This window comes from Cyclopterus lumpus, chromosome 19 (assembly GCF_009769545.1).
Source record: "Cyclopterus lumpus isolate fCycLum1 chromosome 19, fCycLum1.pri, whole genome shotgun sequence".
In the NCBI taxonomy this organism is placed as follows: domain Eukaryota; kingdom Metazoa; phylum Chordata; class Actinopteri; order Perciformes; family Cyclopteridae; genus Cyclopterus; species Cyclopterus lumpus.
In genome coordinates this window covers 12,824,462-12,850,096 of record NC_046984.1, presented here as the reverse complement: position 1 = coordinate 12,850,096, position 25,635 = coordinate 12,824,462, and the positions used below count along the sequence as shown (strand labels likewise).

At 40.8% G+C, this 25,635-nt stretch overlaps 2 protein-coding genes across 4 annotated transcripts; one reads left to right on the top strand and one right to left on the bottom strand.

Moving 5' to 3' along the window:
• Positions 1-2,546: 2,546 nt before the first annotated feature.
• Positions 2,547-6,891, bottom strand: ghitm (growth hormone inducible transmembrane protein). 2 transcript variants are annotated; one of them, XM_034559421.1, is made up of 9 exons: positions 6,788-6,891; positions 6,252-6,410; positions 5,518-5,620; positions 5,105-5,216; positions 4,845-4,986; positions 4,558-4,666; positions 4,134-4,322; positions 3,303-3,474; positions 2,547-3,189 (listed from the first exon to the last, which is right to left on the bottom strand). In XM_034559421.1, exons 2-9 carry the CDS (start codon positions 6,381-6,383, stop codon positions 3,105-3,107), a joined length of 1,044 nt encoding a protein of 347 aa, XP_034415312.1. In that variant the 5' UTR covers positions 6,384-6,410; positions 6,788-6,891; the 3' UTR covers positions 2,547-3,104. The 2 variants fall into 2 exon arrangements, with proteins under 2 accessions (XP_034415312.1, XP_034415313.1); XM_034559422.1 differs by having other exon boundaries at positions 6,673-6,789.
• A 1,303-nt stretch (positions 6,892-8,194) lies between these two features.
• Positions 8,195-14,814, top strand: LOC117748678 (carbohydrate sulfotransferase 3-like). 2 transcript variants are annotated; one of them, XM_034558658.1, is made up of 3 exons: positions 8,195-8,426; positions 12,227-12,443; positions 12,654-14,814. In XM_034558658.1, the coding sequence occupies exons 2-3, from the start codon at positions 12,364-12,366 to the stop codon at positions 13,879-13,881; spliced, it is 1,308 nt and encodes a 435-aa protein (XP_034414549.1). In that variant the 5' UTR covers positions 8,195-8,426; positions 12,227-12,363; the 3' UTR covers positions 13,882-14,814. The 2 variants fall into 2 exon arrangements, with proteins under 2 accessions (XP_034414549.1, XP_034414550.1); XM_034558659.1 differs by lacking the exon at positions 8,195-8,426 and adding an exon at positions 12,118-12,153.
• The last annotated feature ends 10,821 nt before the right edge of the window (positions 14,815-25,635 follow it).

The following is a 25,635-nucleotide window of genomic DNA, read 5'->3' as shown; positions in this document are numbered from 1 at the left end:
GTGTTTGAAATCAAGATTACGACATACAGAAACTCAAATTCACACGGGTGACCTCAACAACCCTCTGTTGTCATGCGCTGCACATTTGTTTCTCTTTGGACATATGGCACATTTGGCTCCTCTTGCTGATGTTTTAAAGGGTTTCAACAAACTAATTAGTCACATGCAGCGAGTCCCGCTGGCCTAAGCTTCCCCGTGGCTGCTCTCCTTGGCAGCTCGCTGAACAACACGAACCTTGGGCTGCACTCGTGGGTCTGTGACGCGCGTCCAGCCAAGAGACCTTCTATGGACTTTGCAGACCACTTTCGCTGCAAAGCCCTGTGACAATACAGAAAACAACGCTTTAGTCAGCATTATAGTTTGGCTTAATGCATTTTACAGAAGACGTCTGCCACGCTCACTCTCTAAAGAGTTGCAACCCAATAATAAACAGCTGATCTGATATAAAAGGGCGTTTTGATCTTACAGTCATATCTGATGACGGCTGAGAGCTCGATGGCTTCATACTTTTCATTGTTTAACACAATTTGAAAGAGTTTTGCGCCTATTTAAAAATCATAAGCAGGTGTTATGCGAGTGCACATTTTCCTGTGAGGTGTTTTAAGTGAATAGAATTCACGTAGAGGTGCAGACTGCAATTGTGTACATGCAATTCCTAATTTCACAGGTATGAAAATAGCGTCATGTGCTCACCGGTTGGCAGCCAATGAAAAATGTGCTCTGTTAACTAAAATAAACACAGAATCCATGCTGTGTTTATAGAGACCGAAAGAAAGTGCAGAAGATCTCTGCATACGCTTATATGTATTATGCAAATATAAAAATACTTAATTTCAAGAAGACGTCCGGCATTCAAAGTATTACTTTAGGAAAAAGTACAATATTATCAGCTAAATGTTGTTATGAATTATTAGTACAAATAAACATTATGCGGGATGTCCCCTTTAAGAGTGTTACAGTGTTGATTAGAATATTATTACTGATTCATGAACAAGAACACAATATTTCCATGTTGTAGTTGAACGAGGTGGCGGTAATTTGATTTAATGTACTTGTTTTTTTTCTGCTGGGTGCTTTAATCTATAATAATAAATGTAATACATATTCTATAATCAGATCTTTCCACAGAAAAACTGAATCTGGGCTCACCAAAGTCTGTGAGATTCGTCCTCTGGAGATCATGAATGTTGCACAGCATCTAATAGCTGTTGAGATACTTAATTACAACTTTTTTGTATTTTGTATTAACTGATTACACATTGTTCTCTGCGTGGTAATGCAAGATAAAGAGGCCATAGTTCTTAAGGTGAGGAATTATAACTATACCCATTTTTCAATGTCTACAGGACTCTCTATTAGGCCATCTCTCTCTACAGTCTACATTAAGCAAATCCTTGGTCCCTAACCAAATATTGGTCATCAATCTGAAAAGGACTGCCAGAGAGCAGCTTTTATCCCCAGTAATGCCAGATCTCCACATGCTGAACAAATCCCATCCATTATTGCCCTATTTACCCCCCCCCCCCGGCCCCCCCGATACGCGGCATATATGAATCATACGTGTGCTAAACATGAACATGATCTGAGAGAATGAAACACTCCCTGGCAGCTGTTTGCTCCATGCGAACGTGCTTTAATGAAGCACCTGCATATTTACAGATGTTAGCATCTGTTGCAAGTGCCCTGGTTTGGAGGTTTAATTTTAGAGGAGCAGCCAGATGGTGGACAAGAGGATTACTGCACTAAGCCTTTGTCATCTGCTGCTACACGCTGCCCGTTTATAAGCAAATACAAGGTGGACCTCGCCGGTCCCTCAGAGAGCTGCCGAGTGTGTGGACGACAAATGGTGAAACATGTACGTGTTGGCTCATGCAGTAACAGCTGCGAGAGGTTCTGGACAAAACTTTACACCGACGTTTCCTCGCACTGACTTCCGTCACAATTGTTTGTGTTTGAGTGATAATGCAGGTTTCTGAACTATGACGTAATGTTAATGAAACTCAACCATTAGACCTTTTTCGTAAAATCGACTGGATTCCAGCGTCGTTGGAAAAGTGGATAAGTCCATTCTTTTCAATATTATCATATTCCGAATGCCAGCAATCGAGTAGGCATGTTCAACCAGAATCAATTACATTTTATGAATAGTTGGCATCGTTCTATTGGAAATGATCTTGTGACATTCCAAGAACAGGTTTGACGTTTTAATAATCGATTTAAGAAGAAATTATAGGAACCAAAACTCTTATATAGTCCAAGTGTGAAAATATGCATTTCACCTAAAGATGACAGATATGCATCCCATCATTAGTGTTAATGAATGTTTTGACTATTTATAGCTCTATAACAGGTGTTTTTAGTGACCTGTATTTGTTCTATTCAGGTGACCCAGCAAGTTAATGGTGGTAAAGGTAGTCATAGGGCTCTTCCTACTGCGACATATCAAAATGTCTTCTGTGAAGAAGGCCTAGAACAGGAACCATGTCAGCTCTGATCACTTTTCATGTAAATAGTTAACAGCAACTTCTGACCAAACAAGCTTTTAACACTTTTTACATATTTATTGAGTGATTCAATTATTCAAATGACTGTATATTTTCTCAGAAATATATGAACTAGAGCCAACTGATTTAACACATCACAAAAAAGGGCAAGATCAGTGTCTACTAGAGCAGTTCTGTGAATCTGGACCAGTCTCTGGGTTGACGTGTGTGACATGTCTGCTGCGTGTACCAGATATTCTTTAACTTTTATTCATATAAGAAACAGAAACCATCAAGTTGAAATAAATACAAAACATAAAGAATACAAACGATATCTGATGCAGGCAGAATGATGCTGAAATCCCATTTGTAGGATAAACCAGATATTCCACAATCAACGTAAGAGCTCTCAGTGAGTTATTATTGAACACCATTTTTCCTCTTTGCACCAGAAAGTGCAATTCTCTTCCTCACACTCTTGCAAAGCAATCATGAATTGTTACCAGTTGGATAAGACTTGTCACTAAGAATTAGCACCTGGCGTATGCTGCTCGTATTAAAATATGATTTTGTTCAGCTCTGTGGAGGGTAATATTGAGGCTAAAGTCAAAATGCTGCTGTTTACTTCCTTTTGCCGCCACCACCAGACAGAATCATCACCAGTCTCATGAAGATGTTCAGTGTGTCCATGTAAATCCCCATACACCTGTGTGATAAAGAAGAATATGAGACGCATATCTTTATGCAAGTACATAACTAACATTATTCTGCTGAAAACTGCGTCTAAAGTGAACTTGAATATTTCTTGGAGTGACTTACGCGTTAATGGGGTCATATTTCTGTACGCCATAGGGTGGGTGTGTCTCTGCCCTCTTGATGATCTTCTGTGTGTCATAGAGGAGGAACATGCTGAACAGGACCAGGCCTCCATAGATGGCCACTGAGTACAGGCCTGCTCCGAACACTGACGTGGGCGGCAGGAACATTGATCCTGAAGAAGACGGAAAGATTTGCTGTGAGACTAACAAGTACAGAGTCAAAGTGATACAGACCTCAATAATTAATTAGCGGTTTGACTAATTTTAAAATGTAGGCATGTGTGTGTATGCATGTATGTATGTGGCTGATCAATAAGCTACCTTCTTACGAGATGTTGAGCTGCTCGCCACAGCACTTAATAATTAACACATGTATGTGAACATGAATCTGTAAACTACAAACTGTTCCAATTTAACTGACAGCATCATAATTCGAGGATATTGATATGATATTGCTGTTTTCAGAAATTGAACCATTACAGAAAGGGTTATCGGTCATGATTGCTAGATTTCTGTCCACAACAAAATTTGTTTTCTTATACATTTATAATTTTGGGGTTGAAAGCCCAAAAACTAGCAATCATTACTTCCTGTAGTGCAATATATCGGGGCGACTATGAGTCAGTGGTTAGCAGATCGATCTTTCAATCAGGGGGTTGGTGGTTCAATCCCTGCCCTAGTCGATGTGTCCTTGAGCAAGACACTTAACCCCGAATTGCTCCCCGTAGCTGTGTCTACGGTGTATGAATGTAACATGTAAAGTGTCTTTGAGTACATTAAAAAGCACTATATAAATCAAATGGATTATTATTATTATTATTATAATACTGACCAATAGAGGAAGCGAAGACCACTCCGAAGCCGACAGCCAATGGCCCGCCCATATTGAGGAACTTCTCACTTGGGGCACACATGGCCACAGTGGACAGACCTCCCACAATTCCTGCTGTGTACCAGGCGGCCCTAATCATCAGAGGTCCTCCGAGGAGAGTGAGGGGAGCGATGACAGCACCCATCACACCTTATCAATAAATAAAGCAAGAAGAAATCTCAATAGCACATTCAAAACATTCAACAAAAAGCAGATCTGTGCAATACGTCTAAATGTAGTGGTTTGAAATACAACACATGTTACTCTAAGCCTTTACATGACTTCACTCTAGTGTCCAATTGAGGCAACTACATAAGCAAAATAGAGGGGCCAAGTGAGACAACATAACAGAATCATATTTTTCTTCTGGACATTGTGTTACAACCTGCATGGAGCATCCAAGCGAGGTGTTTGGGCATTGGGCTGTGCTCATACGAAATGGACCTAACCAGCATGCCGGCACCAATCATAGCCGCAAATGTTGCTCCAATAGCCTGGGATAAAACAAACAGGTCATCATATTAATACGCTGTAATACACCTAAACTTGTTGAATATTGATGAATAGGGATATTACTAAACCAGCTTTAAGGAGAATTAGCCTTCAATTTAAATTTAAAATAAATGTTGCGAAGCAGTGAGGATCTATGTATGGTCTACTTAAGTATCTTACCAGCCAGGACCCTCTCATCATCAGACCCATAAGTGCCGGGGTTCTGCTCACTGCAACAGCTGACAAAGCCGTCAGTCCAATACTGCCTGCAAAGTACATGTAGGTGGAGTGGATCCTGTCCTTCACATACTGAGGCCAGATCCTGCACAGAGAGCGGAGAGGCAGGTGAATATGGAGCTCATGGAAGGGAACAAACACTTCCTACTGACCTGTGTTTCGAAACATTAATTAAAATGCCGGAACAAAAAGTAGTTACTCACACTGCTTTCTCAATGGCACCGATTTCATTGGACATGCCGAGTCCATAGTAGCACAGAGCTCCAAGGCCAACTGCTGCACCTCCAGCCAGAAGAATTCTTCCCATGCTGTCAACTGTGGACACAACAATAATCGTTTTAGACACACTTTAAAATCTATTCCATAGAAATATGTAATAAACCTAAATCTGTGTTACAGATTTTAAAAGTAAAAGGTACAAGGTTTGATTTTAAATGTTACATATTTACTATTTAGACAGCCATTAAGAAAAGCTTGAGACTATGTGAGATTATTGTATGTTGGCAAAACCGGGGCCTTCTCAAAAGAGTGGATATCATAAAACTCCAGTTATGTAACAGTACCGTAGTAACAGCATGTACTAGTATATTTAACTAGTATATGTAATAGTGATTACTTCTAATAGCGGTATCCGTTGCAGGCTCAAAAGCTGCATCTTTGAGCTGGTCCCTGGTCATTTTCCCACGGCGGAAACCAAATCTGGCCTTAGAAGAATAACCCTGGTGAAAGAAAAACACATGAAATGGTTGATTTTTTTTTTTGCACAGCCCCGTCAATCAAACCTGAAAACATCTAGGGAGTCATATGGGTACGCAATGTATTATACTTCATGTCAATAAAAGGCCTTGATGGGACAAGAAATCTGCTTCAGAGTTCAAATGATGTGACCCCTGAATTACAGGGCAGTCGTTGAGCCTTCTGTCAGACCCCCGAATTGCTGCCAACATCTCCAATTTTGTGATGAGACCTGCTTCAAATATACACATTTGATCTGTTTCTCTCCTACATAGACATTGTTTGCCGTCTTTATCCAACCGTCACCAAGAATGTGCGTGACAAATTGAAGAAAAGGCAGCTTTTGGATGTTTAACGAAACAAATACTAGTGATTTGAGGTTTGATGCATCATATGCAGTGTTTTATTTGCATTCAGTGCCCACTATCTGATTTAACCTTGGAGTAAATAAATAGCTATTGTGATTCTCTACTTCTAAAGTAGTCTAATATTAGTAGGAGAGGTACAAAGTAATAGTAATCATATGTGTGCGGTGCTGCAGGAATTATAAAGCAGAGATGAGTGTTGGAAACTTTGAATTTGAATGCCACCCTGTTGGGAGTAACTTCACAGTACCTGCTGGGGCCTGAGCAGCGGCGGACAGGCCTTTAGGGTGGGTGTTCTCAGGGCTGGAGAGCCATGCGTCAGCGCAGGACGCAGTCCCACGAGAGGAAGACTCCTCAGGCACATCAGCCTCGCCACCAACATGGTCACAATAGATTATCCTGTATAAGGCTGCAATATAAAAGAGAGCGTCAGGGGACGTTACAGTAAATGACAGACAGTCACGTGACACAACCAACCGCACGTTTGTAGACATGTAACATTGTTATGATGACAGTATCAAAGCACTTTAGTGATAACGGCTAAGGACATTGTCTTTGATAATAAAGCATCCCACGTTAGTTAAGTAAGTGAGCTAACGTTAAAGTTAGCTGCGTAACGTTTGAGACTCTTCAAAGTATAGCTAAAGTATTCGCGAGCTTCTGCCTCTTACGGTGTTTAGTCTGACGGAGGAGATCAACTATTATCACCGGCACATTACTTTCAGACGTGAGACGGCTAACTTCAAGTCATTTAGATGTAAAGTGACGCTAACGTTAGCTACATACCGAGAGTGCGACGTTCGTCGTTCACCTTTCTAGAAACAAGCTGCGCGACTTACTGACGCAATTGTTTTGCAACCGTCAGTGCGTCATCATCAAGCGACAGGTTTGTCGGGAAGTGTAGTTCTTAATCGGGCTGCATTTTATAATCGTTTAATACTGTGGTGACTGTAAACAATGGTTGAATAAGTATTCAGATCCAAGAAGCAAATTACACATATCAAAATATATATATATATATATATATATATATATATATAACAAGATGTATATATACGTATATATGTATACATATATATTTGTATATATGTATGTATATATACGGATATATATGTGTATATATATGTGTATATATATATGTATGTATAGGTGTGTATATACAGTATACTGTATGTGTATATATATATGTATGTATAGGTGTGTATATACAGTATACTGTATGTGTATATTTATGTATGTATAGGTATATATATATATACCTAAACATACATTTGTACATATATATACATATATACACCTATACATACATATATATATAGATATATATATATACTAACCTATACATACATATGTATACATATTTGTATATATGTATGTATAAGTATATATATACCTATACATACATATGTACAAATATATATATATATATATATATATATATATATATATATATATATATAAAACATGTCATATAAAAAAATGTAATACTGTATTCAAGCCCCTTTGAGTGTCATTATTTCACGATACACTATATTCTTGTTTTATTATAGCTGATGCAGTAATGTGTTAGGAGTGCTCAAGTTAGAGCTTATTCAAACTACTTTACATACAAGTATACGAATACATACAACAACATAATTCATCACATATTATGTTGTGCAAAAAACTAATATGTAAAGTAAAAATGACAGCTGTCAAATAAATGTAAGTGTAGTAAAAAGTAGGCTATGTTTACTCTTTAAGCGTGTTAAGCACAGGCATAGTAGCCTACTTAAGCAAATGCCTTTTTTATATATTTTAATTTATAACTCTCACGTTATAGACAGAAACGGTTTTGAGACGATTTCCAGAAGCAGCCCATGTAGAGATCAAGACGCACTTTGTCCACTAGGTGGCGCGCTTGCCTCTTCTTTGGTTGTGACTACGTCAATACTAACGCAAAAAAAAACACACATAAAAAGTGCTAAATGACATCCACACTTAATAACAGCATTAGTCCTTTACCATTGCTTATAGTGTGTTTTATGTGTATACAGTGTGTTTGTTATTCATTACCCCAGACCATTCGGCTCCGTGATGGGTGATGGCGGCGCGCCTCCTCCCTGAAGCTCCGGTCCTCTGGACCAACCTTTCCCATGAGACTCACTGAGTCGCAACTGTTGCACACACTGATCATTCAGTTCAGCAGGCAGCCTGACCGGCAGCCTTCTCAAACATGAGTCCATCTGCTCCACAGGTTTCACTTACTCAAACCAGTCGAGCTACTTCTTCTTTTGGATTGGACAGTGTTTTGTCACACGAGTGAAGTCTTGTTGGGAAGTAATGGATTTAATTTCTCTCCGGAGTCACTCTTTGAGGAAAGGCTGACCAACGTTACGCATGAGCCGAAGCTGGAAGCCTTCAGACATCGCAGCTCATCGTGATGGTGGGTATGGAGAGCGAACTTTGAGGGGCTACTTTAAAAATAACTAAAAGCTATGAACTAATAATATCACATGGGAGGAATGTTGGGTTCTAATATCACCCTAAAAACAACATGAAGTACAACGAAATCACCACAAAATAGTTGTGAATCTCTGACATAAAAGTTGAAGGGAAGTGGCTTTTCGTTTAGTGTCTTCTTATTAAGAAAGCGTGACTTCAGTTGTGCTGGTTTGTCCTTTTGACCTTTGAATGCAGCGCATGCTCTCCTGAGACCCTGAACACTACAAGGTTTCTATTCAACCCGTTTCTACATGTGCAGTGAAATGTTGCTGTCTAAGCCACTGCCGTGTATTTAAAGTAATACAATGCATGTACAGCCTACTTTTACTTTCATCTGTGCTGCATTACCACTTAGATATATTCTCAAAGTGCAAAACCACACACATTCTATCAACAAGTATGACTCTAGACTCTTTAACGACCTTAATTAAACATGTTGCCTGCATACGCTGCTCTCCTTTTATAGATTGTTGAAGGCGACATTAATTATATAGCTTTCTGGTATGATCATCTCCATCAAAGATCTGGTCAAAACCTCTTTTTGATGTTGCCTGATGTGACTCTCCAAGAACAAACTTACCAAGATACTGAACACAGACTACCTTGTTCTCCCTTGATAAGTGGTCATGATGACAATTAAATAATAATACACTCTATTTATGGATATACTGTATATCAATCATGCTTGTAAATTGTGCTTTTTCTCGAGAATAAATTAAGAAACAGCTCAGATGGGATTGTCTGTGTTTGGCTAATACATATCTTAAGTAACCATGTTGATGATGTGTTTGTATGTAAAATATTAATTTGCAAAGCTATAAAATCAATGTGGTGCAAAAAAAGTGCCTCCTTCACAGCCCAAAATTACTTCAAACCAAACATTACAATGACAAAGATAGACACAACGGTATAACCAGTATACAAAAAAATGCTTTACAGGTTCTAACATGTCAAAGTTAATAGTGGCATAAGAGCATCCTATTCTGCTATTACTTTTCAAAAGTTTTGTATTTTCTAGCTTGTTATTTTTGTATATCGAGACACACGTCCTGTAATCATCACGCCTACATACTGTATTTAAGAGAGGATCTAAAATAATCCCTTTACCTGTTATGGGATTGTAATGGGATAACGCTTACAAAATGTCAGGCAGAGAGGGTTTCGGCTGGGTGGTGTTTAATTTGTCTTCACATAGATTTACATTAAATAAGAGGCAGCTATTAAAAGCATTTGTAGCAAGATGATAAATGGTGCAGTGGCGGTTTTGTTATGAGTAGATGATCAAAAGTGTCATATGCCTCAGTGGTTTGTGAATATTCAACAATGTCAGCTCATGTGTGTTTTCTCCCCCCCCCCCTTACACAGCAGATGCAATACGCTGAGATAATTGGTGAACATCTAATTTACCATATCAATGACAAAACCGAAGACCACTTATTTTGTTGATGAATTGTTGATGTGGCTTTTCTTTGGTTTATTTAAAATCATATGTAGAGAACACTAAAACTGCTTAAACACATATTGCAGTATTATAAAAAGGTATTTGAAATGAACTTTCTCCACCCGAAAGAACAGTTAATTGTCTTCATAGGTGAAATCATTTTTGGTGATTGTCTTAATTGGCTCAAGTCCAGTAGAAAATAAACGGCAGAACAAATACGCTGCACTATCATGGTATATTTACTCAGGTATTGTGGCGGTGTACTTACAAACTGTGACTGTAATGTTAAATGACCACTGAGGACCGAAGGACTGAGTCGTTTCCTGTGGTACAGCCGACTATCTGACATGCACGAGACTTGTAACATCAGGGGGTTACTCACTGACCCTGTGACGTGCGAGTGACCTGGCAGTTTATGTTCTCCGATCTCAGCCCGAAGGAGGTTTAGAGTCACTCCCGTGTAAAGAGACCTTTGTGGCTGTGGCATGCGGCAGGGCGGTGCAAGACATCCCGGTGAAAACGTGTCTCAGTGCACACGCTGTATCTCACCTTTTCATTACACGCCGCTCCACGTCAACAGTGCTCTCTATTGGAGCTGTAAACTTCCCTCTCGGAGAATTTCTGTCCAACCATTCCCCTGTGTTTAGATGTCAGTCTCCCGGACTGGCTTCTGTCCTCAAAACTGCGAGAACCGTCCCTCCACACGTGTGTGAAAACTCAAGACATTTGGGCACGTCGTAAATCTGAAAACTACGCTCGTGTATCAGGCCTCCGACACAGTGCTGCTCGTTTTGTGTGTCAATTCATGCGACTACCTTCGCTGGAGTGAAAAGGTCCGTCTGTTGGCTTTTGGCTCCGCTGATTAATAGCAGCAGTTTCACTAATGTGTCGGCCCAGAGGCTAGACCTGCAATCGTTTAACACTGATCCATAAGAAATCCCAGACACACCCAGGAGTCTGTGCGTCGCACCTGACGGATCCAATAAACAAACAGTGTTTTTTTTCGCAAACCCAGACATCTGATTCAGGATGTTTAAGGACTTCCCTGTACAGTACTCCCTCTGTGTGCTTCTAAATTTCTTACATGGCATTTTTGTGGGCACGCATCAAACTGACACACTGCCAATTTCCTCAGGGCGGAGACGATCTCATTCAGTCTCGGCGTGTGTTATTGACCCTTTCTCTGGCAGACGAGGTAAGGCAAGGATTATGCTAAAATCCAAAGATTAGTCAGGGATCTGAGCCAAGCTGCCATTATCTTGAAATATCATCTTTCAGGAATGTGCGAGACATGCTCAAATACACATAAGCACCATTACAACCACTCTTATCTTCGTTTGACTTCCCCGCTGTCGGCCCTCTACGGAGTAACACAAGTACTGGACGGCCTGCAGGCTCAGAGCGTGGCAATCAGGCCTTGTGCCCAATGTCAGCACTCTGCAGTTATACCTCTCAGCATTTGGACATGTGTCCCCTTCAGTCTCAATCAGAAGCACAGAGACATATTATGGGGATGCGGCAAGCCATTAACCCGCCACCAGATGGTCTACTGTACCAGTAGCCTATGTCACTGAGGGCCTCTGTTGAAAATATCTCCTCCCAGTGTTGACATGGAGCAGCAGTTTGGTGGTTTGGGCCACACTGGTTTTATCAGTGGGAGGTTGGATAACCACTTTAACCAAGACAAGGTTTTTAAGCAAGCAGCTTTGCAGTTGTGGAATTAGTTCAATTACACAATTGTGCTGATTGTGATTGCAGTCTCTGGTTCATATTTCATTTGTGCTCTTGCAAGACTGGCTCATAAATACAGCTTTTTTATGTGCACCACCAGTCTTCTGTCTTGCAGGGTGGGTGGGCATGTTCCTGAAATGCGCTGGTGCACTTAAAGAAAACAAGGACTTCCTTGTAAAAATGGGCTTAGATTCCAGCCTAAAAAACACTGAGCTATTTCCTATTCTTACCCTCCCAAGATATGATATTTTTGTCTCAGAGTAAATGCCTCCATCGTTGGTTTTTGCAGAACAAAGTACAAGGAGGCTGTGTAGAAAGAAAAAATATAAAAAGAAAAAAAGCAATGACAAGGAGAAGTGCTCTCTGTAACCACCACGCTGACTCGGCATCACAGTGCAGTTTTACATATGCAGCAATAGACTGTCAATTTCCCCATTTCCATGAGTGTTTAAAACCAGTACCTTGATGTGTTTCGACAGAATGAATTGATGCCAAAGTAGGTTTACTCACCGCCGTGCTCAAATGTGCGAAATGTGTAACTGACAGGTTGATGTTCATTTCACTTACAGGATGAAACATCGCCTACAACGGGGAATACAAAATAACTGGAAGGTTCTTTAAGGAGGCGACTGGAGACTTGCAAGATTGGCAGAACCCATTAAGAAGCGGTCTGTAAAAGCATATCCTGGCACAGCTACATCCAAGAATGAGGATCAAATACACAATATCCATCGTCTTTTTTGTGGCACTTGTTATCATTGAGAAGGAAAACAACATTATCTCAAGGTAAGTCAATTTCAGTGATCAATGGAGTGCTTTGGTGATTCCCAGCAGGTTTGTGTGTGTTTATCTCTTCCCAGCTCTAAACATATATATATATATAAATAAATAAACTTCTACAACTTGGAGATGCTGCAAATGTCAAGTTAAATAACACGGCTATGACTTCTTCCAGTAAGAGATAATAACACTTTGTGATTCCTCTCGCTCCTTCAGGGTGTCAGATAAGCTCACCTTAAAGCAGACCCCCCAGACCCCTCTACAGCCCAGTGGTTTCTCCCACATACTGCTGAAGCACAATGGTTCCTTTACCTCACACAGCAAGTTGGACTCTGCCTTCACGCTGATGAAGCGGCGCCTGGAGGACTACAGCCAGCACCAGGAGGCGGTGACGGGGGGCAGGAAACACATCCTCCTGTTAGCCACCACCAGGACGGGCTCCTCGTTTGTGGGAGAGTTTTTCAACCAGCAGGGCGACAACATGTTTTACCTGTTTGAGCCGCTGTGGCACGTGGAGAAGATGTTGACGCTGGAGACCGGCGGCACCAACGCCACGGCGGCAGTTAAGGCGTACCGCAATGTGCTCCAGCAGCTCTTCCTGTGTGACTTCTCCCAGCTGGAGAGCTTCATAGACCCCCTCCCTGTGGACCATATCACCGCCGCTCTATTCCGCAGGGAGTCCAGCAGCTCTCTCTGTGAGGAGTCAGTCTGCAGCCCCTTCATCAGGGGGGTCTTTGAGCGTTATCACTGCAGGACCAGACGCTGCGGTCCCCTGAACTTGACCATGGCGTCTGAGTCCTGCCTCCAAAAGGAGCACAGGGCCATCAAGTCAGTGAGAGTGCGTCAGCTGGAGAACCTCCGTCCTCTGGCTGAGGACCCGCGCCTTGACGTGAAGTTCATTCAGCTGGTTCGGGACCCTCGGGCTGTACTTGCCTCGCGTATGGTGGCCTTTGCAGCCAAATACAAGAACTGGAAGCAGTGGGCTATGGATGGGGAAGTTCCAATCGATGATGACGAAGTGAGAAAGCTGAAAGGGAACTGCGACAACATCAGGATGTCGGCTGAGATCGGCCTCCGTCAGCCACCGTGGCTGCGCAGGCGTTACATGCTGGTGCGGTACGAGGACATCGCCCGGTTCCCCATGAGGAAGGCAACGGAGATGTACAGGTTTACCGGAATCCCGTTCACTCCACAAGTGAAATCCTGGATCCTGAAGAACACACAGGCCTCCAAGGAGACCAGCGGTGTTTACTCCACACAGAAAAACTCCTCAGAGCAAGTCGAGAAGTGGAGGTTCACGTTACCATTTAAAATAGCCCAGGTTGTGCAGAAGGTTTGTGGACCAACGCTGAAGCTTTTTGGGTACAAATTTGTAAGCAGTGAAGAAATGCTAACAGATAAGTCTATTAGTTTGATTGAGGACAAAGTGTTCAACTTTCTATAGACTTGTTACGGACATCAACTCTGAACTCAGATCCAGGAAAAAAAAAAAAAAACTTTCAGAAAACTCTGAAATTACATATTTATTAGGGCAATTTATCCTCATACAGAGAGCCATATATGTTATGAATGTGTGCTATTTAAAGGTTTGTCATATTTAAAATAGTTTAATGAAGAAAATGTATTGTTGAGCAGAAAGTTCATATACAACTTTTAAATATTGAAGCAAGGGTGTATATAGAGACTTTACAAATGGGGGAAATAGAAAGCTATCTTTGTTTTTGCACTCCGAACTATTTTTTATGTCCAAACTGTATCGTTGGCTTGATTTGCAAAGCCTGTCCAAATTTAACTTCTTAGCAAATATAGGAAAATCCCGCTGGAGATAGCTCAGGGTTTGTGAACAACAGCGAACTGTTTTAAACACTTCCAGGAACCTTCACGAGTTATTTTCTTTCAGCAACTTGAGTTTGCAACGTAGGCTGCTTTTACACCAAAGGAACTTAAAACGAAATGTTTATGCAAAGCCAAAAGAAAGTCAAAAAATAAAAGCTTTGGCAGGAAGAGGAAAACAACAAGGGTTTCCCAAAGTTATTTCTACGCATGAGACTTAGTCTCTTAATTTATTTATTTCTTCTTTGCCAAGAGTCATAATGACTCTAGCTCTGAATGCGCACAGGCTCATTCGCCCCCTGCCGGGGCTTTTCTTGCACACGTATACTGTAGTTTGCTGTACATGCATGTTTATAATTGGCCAAAAGTGTTTGAAGTTGTCCTCGGGATCGGAAGGATCCGTTCTGTAAAAACAGATGTTTACACTGCCACCGTATGCGGACATTCCAACTGCAGCTGGTTTGCAGTATTGTGTGAGGTTTGTCGGCAGGTCTGTCTGTTGACTCAAGTCTCTCGGCTGGTGATAAAAAGAGGACCCGATACTCTGGCCCCCGCCAGACTGTTTGCTGATGTTCCAGTCTGTTGCTTTTGCATCTTGTTTGTAACAATAAATTCTGTTTTGAAACATCTCTCCTTTTGGCATGAAAATACTGCATTCGTGATTGTGGCAAAACTGTTATTTTAGTTAACTTGTCTTCGAGTTTCACATTTGGTCATCTTTTAAGATGCAGGTGTGGCAGACCAATGCAAAAGATAGTTTGAAATGAAAGCGACACCTGTCAATACAGTACACAGATTACCTGCAATAAACACCACCTGCGTGAAGCTTCTAATTGAGCATCAGTGTTTGCGGGGGTCTACAGCTGGTCTTTGCCAAAGTATTTGTACCGGACGCAGGAACACTGCATTAGCAAAGACAAACGCTGGCCACAAGTAACTCACCAACACTGAAAGACCCTTTATAGATTATTTGTTTAACACTATAAACTCAGGGCAACATGGTGGACCAACAGGACGACGTTGCCCTCCTCTGAGCAACTCTGCACGTATACTGGCACATTAAGCTCTTCCTGATATTTGCTCCATTACCAGTAAGACTCCTCATGATGGGTTCACATTTCATTTGTGCGCATTCAAGAGTTTGCTAAGCTTTTCTGTGCAAAAAAAACAAACATATAAAAAGAAACATTCACAGTTAATTCCATAGTTATAGCTGTGAAACACAACCACTTACTCTGTTTCCGGGTCTATCTAAACCAAAAGCTTTCTGCACACCGACTAGTTTTTCTCGAAGGAGCCAAGAAGGAAGGATACTGGAGGCAGCTGTCTTGACTTCCAGTGCGTTTACAACTGTGGGCCCGGCTATTTGAATCTCCAAACCTAGTAATTACCGACTTTACATATAATGTGGTCCAAGTCATTTTCGTCCACCTGACCCCACCCGCTTACAGAAAAGCAGCTAAGCAGTCATTTCCAGTCTTTCTGCCTCAGTCATTCTCTTTTTCATTCTCAAAAAGTGACTTTTTGTTTTTGTTTAAACATGTATTAACTCACTCATCTTAGCTGTCACACATTTCTAGGCAAAGCCACATCAGAGAAATTAAAGTACATTCACTCATATCAACAGATCATTATCTGGTTAGTTAGGGCTGGTTGTTCTATTTCAATAAAAAGTGTTCCCAGGTCCGCAGCTGCCTCTAAAGAGCCTAAAACTAAGGTTTAGCGTTCATAAACTCTTATATTAAAGTGTTTTTTATGTGGGACGTGTGGAGGGTGGAGTAACTGTATGGTTGAAGCAAATATAGAATAACCACTTTCCACTGAGTTAAAGCCTTCTCACCCGCCCCCTGCAGTAAAATGAGGGCATTTAGGTAACCCCACCCTCGCGCTCTGTTATATGGTTCCCCGCCACATCAACCATGAGTGGTTTGAAATATGCAAAACAGCCCGAGCAGAGGATCTGAATGATACCTTGCTGTAAGATCCGTGATAACAGACACACAAGTGAGTCGATTCAGACGTGTCTCAGAGCAACAAATAAAACTCGATAATGATGGTGGAGGAGACGACATAAATCTAAATACACAGTAAATTATCCCACGCTGAAGAATGCAATTCATAAAACTCAGGTTGTTGCACGCGATAATGAGTGACTTTGCGAGGAGCGTGCACAACATGTTTATGCACAAAACTGACTGCATACAACTGATGAGAGATGAGGAGACACATTAGGCAGTTGTCATCTGTCATATAAAACTGGTGCGTTGGAAATGTCACTATTATTGAGTTTCCTCTGATCTTTGACCATTTCCCCACTATACATGAAATACATATGGGCAGATTTTCAGTGTGTCAGCGAAAGTTGCACAAAGCTCTGTGGCAAACTTTGCATAGGAAGCACTTCTTGTCCAATATCATGCTGCTTCAAATAAAAAAGGCAGGCAATAAAACAAAGGCATTTATTGACACTGGATCAAATGCCAACTGTCTCGCTGTTAATAAAGCCGGATATTTTTTCTAATTTTGAGCTGAAACAGGAAACGGTAACCTGTGGATTTATGATGCTGTTAGATTTTCGTCTTCACATACAGTACAACCCGTAGACAGACATCAAAGATATAATGTGGTTTGGTTCCCCTGCCACAGACGGGTTTAACGTCAACATAATTCATGTAAAAGCAGCGTAGAAATGAGTAAGAACACACCGTTTTGCACATACACAAATGGCCCTTTCAGCACTAACTTATCAACGATGTTGCAAAATCTCTTTATCTATGTGTCAATTCATCTTTCATTGCGGAAGTCAGTGACGGTTTAATCATGCTGCGTCACAGAAGACTAGAGATGTCTTTGTGACATGACACACAAACTCCATTGTGGCCTGACGATGTCCAAAAATGTGTGAAAACGGAAATGGATGCCCATTTTTTCTGGATTTAGAATTGGCAAAGCATGTGAGAAGTGCCCTCAAGATGTGGTCAGAGGCTCAATCTGCCTGAGCATTACAGCCACTAAAAGGTTTAAAGACACAAAATAACAATAATTGTGAGGACTGTGGTCGCTAAAGAAATGCAGTAACCCGTTTTCATCCTCACAATAAAATCTGGACTTTCTGGGAGGTGTTTGCCAAAATACAAAAAAAAACAATCCTACTTCCTAAAGAAATGTCCCTTACAAAAAGTGTAGAGTGAATTTGCATTCATGTTTTCTCATCTCTAGAAAGGTCTTGTTGGGAGTATTCTTAAAGGCATGATGGGATAAACAGGGATATTCTACCCAAATACATTGTAATCTTTTATTTCCCCAATTGCTTTTCTCTTGGTTTGCATTTATTTTCACTGGCCCAGGCGTTATCATTTTGAATATGAGCTCAGTGTTAACATAAAGTGCTGCCAACCTCTCTATCCAATCACACAACAAAAACATTAAGCATTACCCACACTCTAAATTTAGACATCTATTCTAGTTTGATATAACAACGACCTTTTATGGTTTTAGCAATCTAGCATGATCTTAAAGCATTTACATTGCATTTGTGTGCTCTCTGTTTAATTTCTTAAACAGCATGCCCATTTGAGACAAGAGTGTGTGTAACAAACATAATAAAAAAAACACAAGTAGAATATACATGTTATATCCTTAAAACCTTTCTTAAATGTCAATATCCCATTCAAAACAGCAGCATTTCTTAAATGTCTGTGCTGTGCTACTGAAGTCCTGCAGCGCTCACATCAAATAGGCTTACTGTAGGCTTCTCGAGTACAAGATGTGCCACCATTTGCATTTTGAATTAATGTTTGTGAAAGAGCGGTTTCCTCAGCCAGTTCTGTTGGGCATGACACAAAGCTTCAGTCTTTCCTCCCATCAATACCTCCTTTTGTGTCGGCACCAAACCCAGAGTGAAGAGGTCTTTACATTTTTTTTTAGAACTATACTGAAAGGGTCGCTCCATTTGTCCCACTCTGTTGGCTTTGCACCAAATACAGGGTAAGTGCCTCTCTAGTGCCACTATTAGTCACAATAAAACAGGCATTACAGTTTAGGCCCCAAAAAAAAAAGAAAAGAAAAAAGAGTCAGAAGGATCAGGGGGAGGTTAATGGGAAAAAAAATTAAGCATCAATAGAGAGCGTCTTTATTTCCCATAAGATGTGGTGCATTTGCCAATTATAGATTAATCTCCAGCCTCAACACTGTAAATGACAGGCCTTTTCCTTTTTGACGCAACAGATGCTAATGCGAGCGCCGACCATGCGATGGCCGCTGCATGGTTGCCACAAATGAAAGGAGCCGACACAGACTGCATGAAGACGTTTGCACAGCAGACCAGAGTGACCACCGGAAGCAGACGGCGAAGATCCATTTTTACACGGAGGAAACGACGGCGGAAGAAACTGAACCGCAGACGCACGAAAAAGTCCAAAATTGTGGGATTCCATTCCCACCTTTGCCCACTTTGAAGCAGAAGGAGACGCTATAGAAACAAAGAACCATTTGTGTTATTCATAGCGCAGCATGCTCCACTGGCCGAGGAACAGAGAGTTTATTTTGACGATAAGTTGAACAGTAATTACAGACCGTGGTGCCATGCTGTGGGGTGAGTTGTCATGGCAAACATTAAACAGATTCTTTTATATTTATTACACGGAGATCATTTTTATTTTGAGTCGGTGACAAAAATAGAGCTTCGCGCGATATTAATTACATCCTTATGTCCGCATTTGACCGCAGACAGCAATGCGAAAATAACAGAACACACCCCTGTCCAGTGTGCCACGCCACAGCACTCATAAGAGAACAAAATGAGGATTATATGGATATTTGTCAAGCTCAATGTTACTAAAATCCACTGAAGATGCCATTTAAAATTGCTGTAAGTGATGATGACAAGAAATCAATGGCCTAAAATCTGCGCACAATGGCTCTATAAACAGAGAATAGACAGACAATTAAACTCTTCATGGTTTTCTTCTCCTTCTGTTTTCTGCTCAACCTCCTCTAAATATACAGTGTGAATAAAACCTAGAGGAGTCAGCGCAGAAGAAAACAAGTCAGCCCCTTCGACAGTGGCCCCTCACTTTCTTTGACTAGGGCAGCAGGAAGGGAACATTTTCATACCTTTGCCCCGGCCATTTCTCGTACACAAAGCTTCTCTATTTGTAGCGCACAAGGCTGTGGTCTCATACACGCATGGTTGGTTGGTGCAGATAAAGTGCCCGTAAAATTCCCCTCAGAAAAAAAGAAGCTTGTTATATACAGAGGCCGATGTGTTTAAAAAGCTAACATTTCTTATTGCAAGACAAAATCTCAAAATTCATTTTAAGAGATGCATCCTGAGAATCCCTCAGAGGAACCACGACTGCCGTTCTATATGTTTCCACCGCCATACTACTCTACAAGGGCAAAGTAAAAAAAAAAGGACCGATTCAGGTGTGCATACTTTAAAACAAAGAACAGAGAATACTTATATTATTAGTATTATTACATAGGTTGGGCAAACTGGACGGGTGCCACACATACCGCACAGGACAACCGCTGCTGGCCTCAGAGCGACGCCCCCCTGCAGCTTCAGAAACATCTGCACACTAGAATATGCTGAACAGGTGGTAAGGCCCAGACCCTTCATTAAAGCCTGGTGACAGATAAGCACGCACACTAGTTGATTGGACCGAAAGCGCTTCTTTTCTCATGACAATTCATGTTTTTGTGTTCAAATGTTGTACTATGAACCGTCAAGGAAATACACATTCATGGAAATGCCAGGTTATTGGTTCGTTTGAGGTTCCTAAAAAAAAAAAAAATGTATTTCAGATTATATATCGGTGAGCATCCTATGTATTTATTTCAGCCTGACGCAGTGTTCTACTTTTTACACACTCATCTCCATGCCGACAGAAGAAGCAAGAGATCGAGCACAATGGCTCAGTCACTCTACCACCTGAGCTGCCTCGACTCCCCTTTCCCCTCTTTTAAGGTACTTTGTTAGTTTGTGCAGGAGGTGTGCCTCCCCCCTCAAAGGGGCCCTCTGAGGGGGGAGGCACACCTCTCTTTACTCTTCCGAGGGCAGGAGTTGAACACCTAGTTTCTTGTATTTAGCATTTGGGAATTTGGTACAGTTGATCTGTGGAGGGAAAAACACTGACTTAAAGTCACCGTTATCTAGTTTTCTACATAACCAGAATGATTCATTTTCATTCATTCCAAGTGCAATCGACATTTTAAAGCATTTTTAGATTAAAGCCATAGACACTGAAATTAACTGTGGTGTGTAACATGGCCTGCCTATGTATTTGCTTTGTATTAACGGGGTTTCTGCTTTTTATTTTTGTTTTTTTTTAGTGTTTGGTGAGCCAAAGACTCACTAAATCTGCATCTGAACAATTTAACTTGACATTGCCGCGACAGTAATAGAATAGCATTTCATATAATGCAATTTGAAACGTGTGGCATGATGCAAAATGCCCATAAAAGGGCCAGTCAGCACCCACAGGCGACGTTGGGCCTCTCGCATGCCTCGTAAATGACCAGTTGCTCGCAGGCAGATAAGTCAGTTCCCATGCTCGCCCCTTGACTTTTCTCTTTCACAGATGCTGCTTATCAAATCTCTGGCTGTCTGACGTGTAACCCGGCCGCCGATAATCCGATGGCAGCAGCTGGACGCAGAGGGAGCAGCGACTGTGGCACCGGGGGCCCTCCAGCTGGGTCACATGTTTGACTGAAAAAAACAAAGATAACATAACATGTCTCTGTATTGATTGAAGTAGTGTTTGTTTTCCAAGCACACAAGACAATCATTTACTGGGAAGTTAAGTGTTATATACTGTAATAAGGCAGTTACCCTCTTGAATTTATTGCACAAATTTGTGTTGGGTTCAATAAATCAGAAATGCCCTTCTGTATTGTGGATTAATCATGTGTACTCTGGCTCTCTTCTCTATTCAAGTTACATATTGTCTATATACATTAAGCTTTAGAAATGAGACTTTCATGTTAATTCACTAACTCAAGTTATTAATACAATTACTTTTATATAAATGCTTTGAACATGAACACAGGATTCATACATTACATTAAAGGGCCTCAATACAACAAAACAAAATAGAAAATAAACACGACATAACACCATGGTACAGAAAGGTTTCTCCATTAAAACAAGTCACCAAATATGTTCAACATCTCTTCTCTTCGATTTGGTTTTGTAAAACCGTTGTCTCCTCTTTCTGAGTTGTTTTATTACGAACTTTTAATATTTGAGAAGCACACAGCTGAGAAACCGCCAGTAAATAAAAGGACTGATGAGATATCGATCGATGTTACTGTTTTACAGTTGGTTTGACAAAATCTATAAAAATGTAAAATGGCACGATCACAAAGAGAGAAAACATACCTAATATGGGCCGTTACAGACTCCTCACTGGGAGAAACCAAAGCAAAACTCTGTAAAGGCACAATTGCACCTTCCAAAAGAGATAATTCCCATGTTTGTGTTTTGACGTCAAACTCAACTGAGTAAACACCCACGTGCAAACTTTAAATACAAGCGCTATCTCCAACCCTCAATTTAGCTTTGCAAGTAAAACCAAGAGGTCTCTGGTTTTTACAAAGTCAGTGATTTAAAATACAGAAACAGCCCTGAAAGAGTGAACAAACCCCCGGCGCTGTACACAACGCTGGCATGGACGACATGCTAACAATTTACCAGAGACCACCGGAGAGAAACATGTGAGACCTGCTGTACAGTGTCGTACAGTACACACACACAGACACACACACACAAGAGTTTTTACTTGAGAAATAACTGTGAGGAATTTTATAACATTTAAATATAATACACAGATGACTTTCCTCCGTTAAAGCCAATGTCAGCAGAACCCCAGGCTCCCGATGGAGATGTTTACCCAGTAGCCGCTTGACCCCGTAAAGGTCAGTGTGCTCCAACATAGAGCACTTATAACGTCCTCTTTGTTTCCAGCCTCGGTACAACAGTGTTTGCCCATTCACCCCTCGCACTGACAGATACTCTGAACTTCTCCGAGCCTCTCTATGTGACATCACTGTGATCGACTTTTACAGTACATACTGCACACTTTGACGGCCTTGCACATGCTCTGACATGTTGTGTTCACAGATATATATATGGGAAACTGTGCAGTGGGTTGCACAAGCTTGTAAACACTATTTACAGTTATAAAAATTGGATCTCACTGTTATCCCCCCCCCCAACCCCCTTTCAGTTTTAAGCCAGGATCTAATTCTCGATTTTCCTTTTCACAACGCCAGCGTTTTAATTGTGACTTAAGAGAAAAGTGTCCACGGGGTTTCCGTGTGTGGACCATCTGCATAGTTTCTACTATGATTGCTTTCGGATTTTCTATAGCAAGGAAGTGTGAGGAATTACCTCTTCAAAGAGATGTGTGGCCCACCAGCACTAATCCCCAGTTAATGGCCAGTAGAAGCAACAGACCCCAACAACCTCACATCCTGGAGAGGTTTCATGTACATAATTCCTCTGCCAGGTTAAAAAAAGTCCCTAATTGTGAAAACTACTTCAGCAATTATAATGGCAGGAGGGAAAACCGATATCAGAATATATATCTTCTCCTGATGAATCCATGTTGTCATTTTAGGGAAAGTCACCACCTCAAAACTCAAGGCAAGATTATTCTTTACAAAATACCTCTTTTTAGTGTGCTGTAATTCAACAAAGCCACTTAAGAAGTGAAGAAGTAATTAGTGATTAACTTTCCTTTGCTGAGGCTGTTAGAGTGGTTTGTTCCAGTGACTCTGAGAAACAAGCACAGCTCTCCCTGGTGGCCTCGAGCTGAACCAACAGACCGTAATTGGACTCACAACCTCCCAATTTACAGAATTAAGGAGAGCCATCAGCCTGTCTTATTCTGCTGATTTGTGCTCAGGACTAACACTCAGAGACAAAAAGGAAAAGTGAGATTCTGGAAATTTCGGCCACTGCTACAAGTCTCAAAATCATTGATGTCGAATAAGAATTTTAGACCATTCAAAATAAGATTTCCCTTTGAAAGGATTCCCTCGCATTGTGCAGGGGAATATCATCGCATGGGTTTCCTTGCAGAAAGGGACCCCCCCCCCCCCAATTAACGCTTTAGCGCTTCAAAGTCAAATATTTACTCTAATACAAGCACAATTAATTGGAGAAACATGGATGTTTTGGCTGCACACATGTAGAACAGATGCCACCGAGCCTTGGGGAAGCGCAAACACTTCACTTTCACGTCGCTGATCTCTGCGGCTGCTTTGCAATGATTTAGCATTTGTTCAAATTATTCAGACATCACAGTTTGTGCCACGTGACCTGTCAGCGCTCGTTACGGAGCAGTTAGGGCCGAAGAAGTGTGACACGTTAAGCGTTCGGATGGTTTGAAAAAAAAAAATTGTTTGGTGCCAAGTCCAGCTAATCTGTTAAGAAAAGGCGTGTTTAATGTCGTTGAAAATCATATGAATCAAAATCAGTCTTGGGTTATGTGATACAAATGTACAGCTGCTGAAATATTTCCACTATTTCATGACAAATTATTTAAAATCCCCATGATTCAATGCTTTCCAAAGGTGTAATTTATTTATACATGTATATAGATGAAGGTTGTGGTGTTGATTTTGGTTATACTACAAATAGTAATTTCTCTCTGAGGTTGCAAAACACTTTGATTGGTAATTTCTAGATTATTTGTGCTCCTCTTCCAATATTTATACCCTCCGTAATGGATATCAAGACAGTTTTCAGCTAATGGTTGAAGACATCACCACCCCGAGCTCAACGAGGAGATCGTCTATTGGTCGAACCATAAAATGTTGAACCTTTAATCGCCTCACCTTTTGGCTAATTCATAATTTAGTGAACTGGGAGTGAAGCGTTTCGCTTTTCCTGGCTATGGCCCGCTAAGTGAAATGGTGTGGAAAGTGTGAGGTCATTAACCTGTTACAAGTATGTTCTCCCCTAATATCGGGGATAATGTGTTCCGCCCAAGTGTGACAAAAAAGGGGGGGGGGGAGAACTCGTTCACAGGTATTCGTTTTGAGAAAACTTCATTTGGGAACATTAGCTTATGAAAAGTTAATATGGTTTCTAATCAATTCATTTCCACTCTGCTGCTTGTGGACCGATGGAGGAAGAGCACATGATAATTTCCCATCCTCCGCCTGTGCATATCCCACAGTGTTCATTTATAGCACTAAATTCTTACCCAAAACATAATTTCTTTGCCATTGTGACTTAAATGTTCAGCTGAAGATAAGTTGTCGTTCAAGCATGTTTCTATAACAGGATAAAGATCTTTCTTAGGAATTATATGACATGTGTGATGAAAGTTATTGAACTTTTGTATTAAATGTTCAAAAAGATGTGTCAGATGTAGTGCAAAACAGTGGTAGTTGTATTAAACATGAGTACGGTCATTGTATTAGCAATTTTTAATACATTTGCCACAATTTTATATTGTATAACATCTTCATATCGGATATTCATCTTAACCATATTGCCAAGCCTGACACATGTTACTGAAGTGTGAATTTATATACTGCCAGAAAAAAAGTGATTATTTATTTAGTTTTTTTTATTATTATTTTAGATTTTTTAATCTATCACCAGTGTAGTTGAAAAATAAAAAATAAAGGTTCCGATACAGTGACTGAGTAACTGAAACATTATAAATAACTTATCACAATCACAGTGTATATTCAATTCATATCGGAAGTTCATATTTTACTACTGTAGTCATTTTTGTAATTTCAGTTTATGTTATCGTACATCATTTGGCTTTTCCAATGTATTTTTATTCATTCGATTTTCTTTATTTGTTTTTGCATCGTATGTGACGTAAAGCTGCTGTAACACCTCAATGTCCCACCATCTATTCATCCATATCAATTATAGTTTGATATGTGGCAGATATGTTTGCATTATACCATATTCTTTTTCTGCACGTGTTGCTACATGCATCTTAGTACACTTAATGCTTCCTGACGCTCTGTTTGACTCGTTGCAGACAACGCCATAACTCCTGATGTTTTTATCGATCCTTCAGCCTCCGTTGAATTTATTTCTACAAGTCTATACAAATCTGTTTCTGTGCAGCCTATTGTACCAGAGGGGTTAATGTATTACACAAAGTGTTCAGATCAGGGATTAGATTTCCCCCCAATTCCATCAGTCAATTCTCGGGTGCTCTCCGGGGCATTCATCATTTTGACAGTTGCAGATAAGGCAATTATTTTCCCCGAGCAACTACAAAATGTAGACAAGTGCTTTTGTGACAGGGTGTCTGTTTGAGGGGGGAACACAAATATTATTCCACCAGTCACTGATGGCACATATTGCTCGCTACAAAGCGAT

Bases quoted from the DNA above. Each gene is read 5' to 3' on its own strand.
- ghitm (XM_034559421.1), bottom strand. From the start codon at position 6,383: ATGTTGGTGGCGAGGCTGATGTGCCTGAGGAGTCTTCCTCTCGTGGGA. The intron at 4,987-5,104 runs GTGAGTAACTAC...CTCTCTGTGCAG, and splicing joins GGTGCCATTGAGAAAGCAGT to GATCTGGCCTCAGTATGTGA. The intron at 4,323-4,557 runs GTTGTAACACAA...TTTATTGATAAG, and splicing joins CGCTTGGATGCTCCATGCAG to GTGTGATGGGTGCTGTCATC.
- LOC117748678 (XM_034558658.1), top strand. From the start codon at position 12,364: ATGAGGATCAAATACACAATATCCATCGTCTTTTTTGTGGCACTTGTT. The intron at 12,444-12,653 runs GTAAGTCAATTT...TCGCTCCTTCAG, and splicing joins GAAAACAACATTATCTCAAG to GGTGTCAGATAAGCTCACCT.